At 40.8% G+C, this 11,090-nt stretch overlaps 1 protein-coding gene across 3 annotated transcripts in view; it reads right to left on the bottom strand.

The window, feature by feature from the left end:
- The window catches only part of Eif2ak1 (eukaryotic translation initiation factor 2 alpha kinase 1), a 43,804-nt gene that overhangs the window by 32,396 nt on the left and 318 nt on the right, over nt 1–11,090 (bottom strand). For all 3 annotated transcript variants that reach the window (XM_029559122.1, XM_008824012.2, XM_029559121.1), the window contains exons 2-3: nt 6,338–6,496; nt 2,946–3,079 (exon numbers count right to left, since the gene is read on the bottom strand). In XM_029559122.1, the coding sequence (XP_029414982.1) occupies nt 2,946–3,079; nt 6,338–6,496 (293 nt within the window). The remainder of the gene's footprint in view (nt 1–2,945; nt 3,080–6,337; nt 6,497–11,090) is intronic.

The raw sequence follows: 11,090 nt of genomic DNA, 5'->3' as shown, positions 1-11,090 counted from the left end.
CTAGATTCATCAGATGGACAAGTAGCGGGGAATGGTTGGGGGTGACGACAACACCAGCAGACAGTAGGAGGGATATCAGAGTATAAGGGCTCTAGTTGGGGGAGGGAGGCTATGGGAGGGTGCTACCTGGGAAAAGTGGGTATATAAATAAATAAAAAAGAAAAAAAATAATTCTTCAAAACAAAACAAAAAAAAAAACACTTGAATAGTTTGATGAACAAGGAATCAAATTCAATATCACATTAATAGCTCAAATGCTCCAATATTAAAAATAAAACAAAAAAATAGTATTCTATTAGGGGTCTTGTATGTGTGTGTGTGAAACAAGGTCTCAATATGTAGCTACAGTTGGCCTCAAACTCATAATTCTTATGCTTCAGCTTCCTGGGTGCTTGGATTATAAACACAGGGCTAAAAATGGCTTTTTTGTTGTTGGTTTGGTTTGGGTCTTTTGAGACAGGGTCTTAGGTCTTGGGTGGCCTTGTACTCACTATGTAGACAAAGCTTGTACCAATCCTTCTGCCTCTGCCTGAGTGCTAGGATTACAGCACTGAGTCAACATGCCCAGCTTAAAAATATTTATTTTTTTATTTTATGTACATGTATGTTAAGTGCAATTAATTGTGCAAGCACTGTGGAGGCCAGAAGAGGGCATAAGATCCCCTGGAACTGGAGTCACCAATAGGTCTGTGTCCTCTGCAAGAACAGCCAGTGCTCTTAGCCACTGAGCCACCTCTCTAGCCCCCAAAATAACATTTTTAATATTATTTAATAGTTAAAGCAAGATAGTTCAAAGATGATAATTAGCAAGGAGCTCCATGAACAAATGACCTCACCTTCAAAATCTACATCCACTGGCCACTCTCCCATCTCCCTGTCACCAGCCATTTAGGGCCACCCACTCTTGCCCATATGGATATACTGTCTCCCTGCTTCTGACTTGACCCCCTCCATCTAGTCTCAGCACATTAGCAGGTGTAGTTGTATTTAAATGCTCTTATGCTCAAAACCCTGCAATGTTCTTATTTTAACTCTGAGTAAAAAAACAATTATGTAATCTCAGCACTCGGGAGGCAGAGGCAGACAGATCTCTGTGAGTACCAGACCAGCCTGGTCTACATGCGAGTTCCAGACCAGCTAGGGCTACATAGTGTCTCAAAAAGAAAAACAAAACAAACAAACAAAACCCCCCCACAAGTACTTTAAAATGTTCTAAGTAGAGCCTAGTAATCTGGGTGTGGCAGCTCACATCTGTAATCCCAGGATTCAGGACACTAAAGCCAGAAGGAGAATGGAGATTTTGAGGCTGGCATGGGTTATGTACATAATGAGCTCCAAGTCTGCCTAGACGACTGTGAAACCATCTCAAAAAAACAAAAACAAAAAACGAGGAAAAGAAAAAGGTGGCAGACAGACAGTGCACTTGTTACTGCCCAGCTTGCTGCCCCTTGGAGAAGATCCAATAAACCTGCTTTCTTCAAAGAAGTAAAGCGAGGGAGGTAGGGATGGAAGAAGGATCTTGTTCCCTTTGCCCCTCTCCTAAACTCTTCCCCTTTCCCTGGTTCTATACCAGACACATACCAGCAACACACTGCCACCAGCACACACCCAACACAGACAGGGCCCTGCTACTCACCATGGCTCTGCCTGGAATACTTTTCTTCCATGGATCTGCAGTTAATTCTCTCAGCTTTGGCTCCTGACATACCACCTTCTCAGCAAGCTCCACAGCCAGTGTAAGTCACACAGCTACTGGCATTTGCTAACCCCCTTCACTCCCTATGTCTCTTCAGTCTGTTTTTATTTTCCCTATTGCTTATCACCCCTCATCAGAATAGAAGCTCCATGAGGGCCTAGATCTTGCCTATTTTCCTCAATGTTTTTACTCTAGCTCCTGCAAAACAGCCTAACAGTAATATTAGTAATAGTAATAAATACTGTTCACTTAACCAAGTTTGTATTTTTTGTAAAGCCAGAAGTATAGCTAGAATTAAGTAATGCTTTCTGTCAGGTGTGGTGGCACATACTTTAATCCCTGTACTGTGGAGGCAGAGGCAGGCAGATCTCTGTGAATTTGAAGCCAGCATAGTTTACATAGTGAGTTACAGGCCATCCAGAGCTACAAAGTGAGCCCCTACCTCAAAAAAAAAAAAAAACCCAAAATTCAAAAACTGAAGAAAAAAAAAAAAGTGTATGTATATACATATGTACGTGTGTATATATATATAACCCCTTTTTTTGGTTTATTTATTTTTGTCTTTTTGAGACAGGGTCTCCCTGTAGCCCCAGCTGTCCTGGAACTCACTATGTAGACCAGGCTGGCCTAGAACTCACAAAGATCTGCCTGCCCCTGGTTTATTTTATGTGTATGAGTGTTATGCCTGCATGTGTAAGTGCACCTGTGTCATCAAACCATGCAGAAGACAGAAGAGGGCGTCAGATCCCCTGGAACTAGAGTTATAGATGGTTGTTAGCCGCCATGTGAGTGTTGGAATTTGAACCAGTTAAGAAGAACAGCCAGTGCTCTTAACTGCTGATCTATCTCTCCCAGGCCCATATATACCCATATTTTTATTGTGTCTTTTTTTTTTTTTCTTTTTCTTTTTTCTGGAGCTGAGGACCGAACCCAGGGCCTTGCACTTGCTAGAAGCACTCTACCACTGAGCTAAATCCCCAACCCCATATACTCATATTATTAAATGCATAGTTTAAATATACATATATAAGTATTATATATACATATATATTACATATACACATATATAAAAATTGTTTTCCTTTCTACTTTTTGGAATTAGCTGGGTTTTTTTTCAGTGCTGGGCATAGAACCCACAGCACTGGACATGCTAGGCAAGCATCCTTACCACTGAGCCAGACACCCAGCAAAACATATCATTCTCTTAAAATTTCCTAGTAATACATGAAGTACGCCTGTTAGGGCTTACCTGACGAACCCTCTCTTTGGCAGACCTCATTAAATGAGTGATGGCTCTATTGTGATGTAGTCGCAGTGAGCTAAACTCATCACTACAGGTGAAAGAAGACAGCAGCCCCATCTTGATAAACGTCTGGCAGAGCACTATAGAAATATGGAAAACCATTAGATTAACAACAGACAGGGCGAGGTGACACATGTAATCCCTGTATATAGGAGACTAAGAAAGGAGGATCAGGGGTTCAAGGTCATCTGTCAGCTATACAGGAAGTTCAAAGCCAGTCTGGACTATGAGATCCTGAAACCCTATAGCCAAAAATAAAGGGCAAGTATTAAGTGTTCTTCTCTGTTATGAAATCCTTTTAACCATCATACAAAGGGCATGAAATAGGTATAACAGATGAACATACAGACGAGATGCCAGGCACCTCGGAAAAAAGTGTCTGTGGAGGTGTCCTGACTTTTTTTTACTCATTCAAGAACTACAGATAGGGCCAGGTTCGGTGGCTCACACCTGAAATCTCACCACACCAGAAAACAAAGAAGAAAGGGGGAAAAGAGGTGAGGGAGACAGGGAAAGGAGAGGGAGACAGGAATAGAAAGGAAGAAGGGGAGGGAAAGGAAGAGGGGAAGGGAGAGGAGACAGAAAGGAGAAGAGAGGGAAAGGAGAGAGAAACAACAGGACAGAAGAAATACTGATAGAGCTGAGAACGTACCTCAGTGGTAAAGCCTAGTATGTGTAACACCCTGGGTTTAATCCCCAGCATCACCAAAAGAAAAAAATAACAAAAATGAAATAAATACATATACGGTAAAGGATCTTTTTCCACACCAACATTTAGCTAATCAAATAAGTGAATCATAGCAAAAACTTTTACTTAAGAACATTTAGCTCTATTTTATAGAATGACATATTACAAAAGTCTAGCGTAAATTACTGTATTAAAAGAGGAGCTATATCTGTATGTGTATGTATATTACACACATGCATGCACACCTTTTTGGGTTTTGGGTTTTATTGTTGTTTGGCCTTTTTGAGACAGGGTCAAGGTCTCCCTGTAGCCAAAGCTGGCTTGTTCACTATGTAGACCAGGATGGCCTTGATCTCACAGAGATTCGCCTGCCTCTGCCTCCCGAGTGGTGGGATTAAAGGCATGTGCTACCATGCCCAACAGGTATTTGTAAGACAGTGTCTTATGTTGCTTAGGTTGACCTCAAATTCATTATATAGCCAAAGCTAGCCTTTAACTCCTGATCCTCCTGACTCTACGTCCAAAACGCTGGGATTACAGGCATGCCACCACAATACCTGGCTAAAATATACCTGTTTTAAAGTTCAGTCATCTATAAAAAGGCTAAATAAGATACTAAAAAGTATCTTAAAATCTGGCTGTGAATGTAGTTCAGTGGCATAGCACCTGTTCCAAGTGCGTAAGACCCTGAGTTTGACCCCCGGCACAGGAAAAACACTAAGAAACAAAGAACAGTAGTACCCACAGATTTGCTTTATATAAGATTCTTACAGTGAAATTATTATAATCTGCTTTTCAAAACCAAGAGTATAATTATTAATGCAATAATTCGGGACTTGGAACCTAAGGAGCATCCCTCCCTTTTGTACAGTCCTCATCCTCCACATAAAAGGAAGAGAGAGAGGAATAGAGAGGGGAAAGGAAGGAGGGAGGAAGGAGGAAAAGAAGAAAGTAGGTAGATTTGCTTTATTTACAGAAAAACATTTTAATCATTTTTCATGGAACATCAGTTTATCTAAATAGCAATATATCCATAACTACAACATGCTAAGTTCTAAGACTATGTAAAGGTAGATGTAGGTTTGAGATGTCTGAGTCTTGGAAAGACTTTATCAGGGGCTGGAGAGATAGCTCAACAGTTAAGAACACTGGTTGTTCTTGAAGAAGACCCGGGTTTGAATCCCAGCACCCATATGGCAGCTGACAACTGTCTGTAACTCCTGTCCCAGGGGATCCAACAGGCTCTTCTGACCTCCGAGAGCATTGCATGACATGGGTATACTTACCTACATGCAGGCAATATGTGCATACACATAAAATAAAAATAATTTTTTTAAAAAAAAGTTAGAAAAAAAAAGACTATTAGTAGAAAAGAAAATCAATTGTGGCTGAAGATATTTAAGATGCTACAGGGGCCTTGGTCAATAAGATGAACCAGAAATATAACACGTAATTCTGCAGACTTTGGGGCTCTAGTTTCTAATATAAGTATTCTATGGCAGGAAAAATAATCAAACATTTCAACAACATGGTCTGCAGCTAGCTCTTTCAGTCCTCTGGTCAAGAACTAGTCAGGGGCTAAACATGTTGGTAGAGTGTCTGCCTAGTATGCATGAAGTCCCGGGCTGGATCACTGCAAAAACCAGGTATGGTAGCACTCTGCCTCTACTCCTAGTACTTGGGAAGTGCTTGGTACCAGAAGGCCAAAAGTTTAAGGTCAACCTCTGATATACAGAGTCTGAGGCCAACCTGGGCTACATGAACCATCTCAAAAAATAAAAAAAAATATAGCCAAGCATGGTGGCACACGCCTTTAATCCCAGCACTCGGGAGGCAGAGGCAGGTGGATCTCTGTGAATTCAAGGCCAGCCTGGTCTACAGAATGAGTTCCAGGACAGCTGGGGCTACAGGGAGACCCTGTCTCAAAAAGACCAAAAAATAAATAAATAAATAAATAAATAAATAGGAGGTCAGAATGAGTATATGATTATATTTTACCTTCTCATCAAGTAGAGCCCAACAGATCCTCAAATATCATATGAATAGAGGCTGGAGAGATGGCGCACCAGTTAAGAGTATATGCTTCTTTTCTAGAGGACCCAAGTTCAATTCCCAGCACCCACATGGTGGCTCACAACCAGCTGTAAGTCCAATTCTAGGGAATCTGATGCCCTCTTCTGACATCTACAGGCACTGCATGCATATGGTCCATGTATAGTCAGGCAAATACTCATACACATAAAACAAATCTTTACACTATCATGAGCTAGGCATGGTGTGCATGCCTTTTTCCCAGTACTGAAGGGGCAGAGGTAGGTAGATCTCAACAGCCTGGTCTACATGAGTTCCATGGTAGCTAGAGTTACACAGTGAGACACTGTCTCAAAAAAATAGAAAATCATATGAATATCATTTTATACTTACAAAAGAACTAATTATTTATTTATTTAATCATATAATTTAGGAATTCCACAGCAATTATATTCATAAGAATTACCCAAAGGAAAACATTAAATTAATTTAAGGAATGTACACCATTCACACTATTTTGCACTCAATTTTTATACACCAGCTATTTCTCAGACCCACAGCCCTGAATATGGTATGTTGTACAAGCTTTGTTTAACAGCAGCCATTTGTTCTTACTTACATTTAAACACTTGTTTTGAATGAAGTGGATTTGGCTCATGCACATGGCTCAAGTGCTCTAGCAGGGAGACAAGCAATAGCTGGTTTGCCACTACAAAAGGAAAAGTAGGCTGCTGAAGGGGTTCTTTTAACACTTGGAGCTCTGCTGGAACATCAGACTCTAAATAAAGAGAAGGGGGAAAAAATGATTGGTAAACATGTCTCATAATGACAAAACAGCATATTCTAATTAAAGAAACACAAATTATTTTTGTTTTTTTTAATGTATTTTTATTGAGTTATTTCATATAACAGATCTAAATCAAATTTAGACCTCCCTACCCCATTTGCACCTTCACCACAGCCAAACTCCCCACCCCCACAACTGGATTTCATGCATTCTCATATCCAGTCAATCATATCCAGTTATATCTAGTCTCTCATACCCAGTTCTATCCAGTCAAACATTTGTGGCCAGATGTCCCTTGATACAGGTTCATGCACTGGAGCCTATCTAGAGTCACTCCCTTAAAGATCCGCTCTCCTTCACCTAGCAGTAATCAGTTGCCAATAACACAAATTATTTAACTGTAGGAAAATAAAAGAGTGCTTGGAGTAAGCTGGGTTAAGAAAGGTTTTCTGAGGGCTGGAGAGTTGATTCAGTGTTTAAAAGTACTTGCTCTTGCAGAGGACCAGGATTTGGTTCCTAGCACGTACATGGCAGCTAACAACCATCTTTAACTCCAGGCCTGGGGATCCTATACTTTCTTCTGGCCTCCGAAGGCACTGCATGCACATGGTCCACATACATACACACAGACAAAACACTCATACATAAAATAATAAATCAAAAACATTTTTTTAAAGAAAGGTTTTCTGGGGCTAAAGAGATGTCTCAGTGAATTAAGCTTTCCTCCCCAATTTTGTTTTGTCAGAATGTTTTTATCACAGCAACACAAACTGGGACACCTAGCCTCAGTGAACAGACAGCAATTGAGAAAGACACCCAGTGTCAACCTCAGTCTTCATTATGTATAGATCCACACATGCACATGCACCCAACACACACCTGTGTCCACACACATTTGAACATGACATCCATGCATACCACACACATATATTAAAAAAAAAAAAAGTAGGGGCTAGAGAGATGGCTCAGTAATAAAAGCACTGGTTGCTGTTACAGAGGAACTGGGTTCAATTCCCAGCAACCACATGGCAGCTGACAACCGTCCATAACTCCAGTTCCAAGGGCTCCAACACCCTCTTCCAACCTCTGTGAACATTGCACGACATGAGTACACTTACAGATATGCATGCAGAACATTCATACACATTAAATAAATAGGGTTTTTTTGTTGTTGTTTTCGTTTAAAAAAAAAAAAGGTTTTGGGGGGCTGGAGAGATGGCTCAGCAGTTAAGAACACTGACTGTTCTTGCAGAAGACCCTGGTTCAAATCCCAGCATTCACATGGCAGCTAACAACTGTCCGTAACTCCGGTTCCAGGGGATCCAACAGTCTCTGTTGTCCTCTGAGGGCATTGCATGACACTGGTGCACTTACATACATGCAGGCAAGCATACACATAATATAAAAATAATAAATAAAATTTTTTTTAAAAAAAGGTTTTCTGAGATGAATTTGAGTTGAATTCTAGAAGCTGGAGGCCCAGGGAGGCCTCAAACTTACAGCAGCCCTCCTGTCTCTGTCCTAAGGGCCAAGAACATGACAGGCCAGTGCTCTTATCACTAAGCTACATAACCAGGTTAGAAAAAAAAATCTTTTTAATAAGAAAAACTAAAAGACAACAGTTGGTCATATAGTCAAATGAATCTTCAAGAATGTAAGAAATGGCTGGGAATCTGGCTTAGTTGATAGAGTGCTTACGTAGCATCATGAAAATCCTGGGTTCAAACTCTAGCACAACATAAAACCAGACATGGCCACAATTAAGTACCTATGATTCAGGCAACTGTAAAGTAGAGGCAGGAGGATCAGAAGTTTGAGGTCATCCTTGACTATACAACAAGTTGGAGACCAGCTTCTGTCTCAAAATACTAATAAAAATAAGTCTTAAATAAGTCATTTAAGAAAATGACAACTTTTAAAATGTCAATAGAGGCTGGAGAAATGGTCAGCTCATTAAGAGCATGCACTTCATTTCCCAATACCCACATCAGGTGGCTCACTACCTAAAACTCTAGCTCCGGGGGATCGATCCCAAGCCTCTGAGGACACTGCACTCATGTACACATACCCACACACAAACACACATACACATAAAAAATAAAATAACTGAGCTGGGCGTGGTGGCACATGACTTTAATCCCAGTACTCAGGAGGCAGAGGTAGACAGATCTCTGAGATGAAGGCCAGCCTGGTCTCATAGTAAGTTCCAGGACAGTTGGGGCTACAGGGAGACCTTTTCTATAAATAAATAAATAAATACATATACACATAAATCCATAAATAAACAAGATCCACTTTACAGTACAAGTCACAAGTAGAAAAGGAAACATAGATAAAAGAAAAAATGACTACAAATTCTCATAAAGTAGTAAGATGTCAGATACAGAATTTCTGAAGCAAGATGTGGGTAAACATACAAGAAACAGATAATCTAATTGAATCAGGAAAATAAGATTCAAATGGTTCATCATTAAGACAAAGATCAAGCCAGTGGCACAGTCCTAGCTACTAGGGAGGCAAGTTCAAGGCCAAGTCTGGGTTAGAGTTAAATTCAAAACCAGCTTGGGCAACTTAACGGCATCCTGTCTCAAGAATAATGTAAAAAGAGGGTTGAGGGAGTAGCATGTGCAACTGCTTACATTCAATACCCAGTACAAGAATAATACATTTTTAAAAAGCAGCTTGAAAGATTAATCCGACATAATTTTTTGCTTGTTTTGTTTTGAAACAGGGTTTCTCTGTAGCTTCAGTTGATCTGGAACTCAATATATAAACTAGGCTGGCCTTGAGCTCAGAAAATCCACCTGCCTCTGCCTCCCGAGTACTGGGATCAAAGGCATGGGCCACCATACCAGGCAAACATATTTTTCTAAAACTGGCAACAAGTTGAAAGAAAATCAATTACTCTGAAAATGGACTCACTGCTGGCCCTCCTAATCCCTGCTGTTCCACAGAAAGCAACTATATTAGAGGCTGATGTTGGCTCTACATGTATTCCTATAATGAACTGCTAGTTATATATATCAAGGTTTGGAATTTTCTGATTCCACCATTAACTGGCAGTGTGACCTCCTCAAATAGCACAGCCCACCTGTAAAGCATAATTAACTATTGTCTTTACATCTGCTAAAAATGATACTACATTTCTCACAGACCTTTACATATAAATTAAATGTGCCTGGGCATCCTAAGCCTCTTTGGAAGAAACAGCAATGTGTAAATGCAACAGTACTATCAGTAACCTTGAAGTAAAAGTTGTAAAGCTTGTCGAAGATTACTCCCTTCTAGAATAATCTTTGGTTTGCAGAATCTCTTATCATAATGTCACAGAAAAGACAGACTTGCATGTTTACAGTTGGGGCTTTTCCCTACGACATAAGCTTTCCTTATTCTTGAGCTATGTATAATATACCACTTGGCACGTTGAGGAAATCTGAATATCCATTAAAACAATTAGGGCTGGAGAGATGGCTCAGTGGTTAAGAGCACTTGCTGCTCTTGCAGAGAACCCAAGTTTGTTTCCTAGCACCCACATGGTGGCTAACAACTGTCTTCTACCAGCACTGCATGCAGGTAATACACTTAGATACATGCCAGCAAAATACTCCTACACATAAAATCTTTGTAATCTTTCCATGAGATATTGAGATATTCTATAGCTAAAACTGCCTTGCATCAGTGTTTGTTCAGGTGCTGAGGAGTGAACCCATGATCTCACTCATGCTAAAATGTGCCCTCTATCACGTAGTCCAAACTGGCCTGGACTCCCTATGTAGCTAAGACTGACCTTCAACTCCTGATCCTGCCTCCAAACTTTTCCAGTGTTTGGATTACAGGTGTGTACCACAACTCAATGTATTCACTATTGCGAGCCCAGTTCATTTTTAAAATTGCCCAAGCAACGGGTAGCAACCGTTTTGATGTTTTGAGAACCACTCACTTTATGTTAGATAACTTGATTCATATCCCTCAAAAATTCAAGAAAACTGGGCTTTTCCTCACTTCCTGGCCATAGAAACCATTAGTTGTCCTATCGGTAAAACAAAAGACAAAGCTGCGAATTAAAACCCTTTGCCCAACTGTTCAGAGTGGTGAGCTAGGCAAGTTCTCATTCTAGCAGTGAGCAAATACCAAACTCAAATATAAAAGAAACAAAAACTAGGGGGTGGAGAGATGGCTCAGCGATTAAGAACACTGACTGTTCTCGCAGAAAACCCGAGTTCGAATCCCAGCACCCACATGGCAGCTAGCAGCTGTCCGTTACTCCAGTTCCAGGGGATCCGACAGCCTCTTCTGCCCTCCGCGGGCACTGCATGACAGGGGTGCACTTATCGACAAGCAGGCAATACACGCATACACATAAAATAAAAATAATTTTAAAGAAAGAAACAAACTAAACCGCAGGAGGTGAGAGAGCTGGAAAGCTGCCTTAGGGAAGTGGTTCGCAGTCCAAGGGCCGTCAGTCCGCAGAAAGGACACTCGAGAAAAAAAGAGATGTCAACAAATGTGCCGGTTCCAGACTCTTAGAATACGTGTTCACCTTACCCTTGACCGCCCGTCGCCTCCAGGTTCCCTGCAGCACTGG

The sequence above is a fragment of the Nannospalax galili genome, unplaced genomic scaffold, assembly GCF_000622305.1.
Source record: "Nannospalax galili isolate Female #2095 unplaced genomic scaffold, S.galili_v1.0 scaffold809, whole genome shotgun sequence".
In the NCBI taxonomy this organism is placed as follows: domain Eukaryota; kingdom Metazoa; phylum Chordata; class Mammalia; order Rodentia; family Spalacidae; genus Nannospalax; species Nannospalax galili.
The sequence above is the reverse complement of the archived record's forward strand: the minus strand, read 5'-3'. Positions and strand labels throughout refer to the sequence as shown.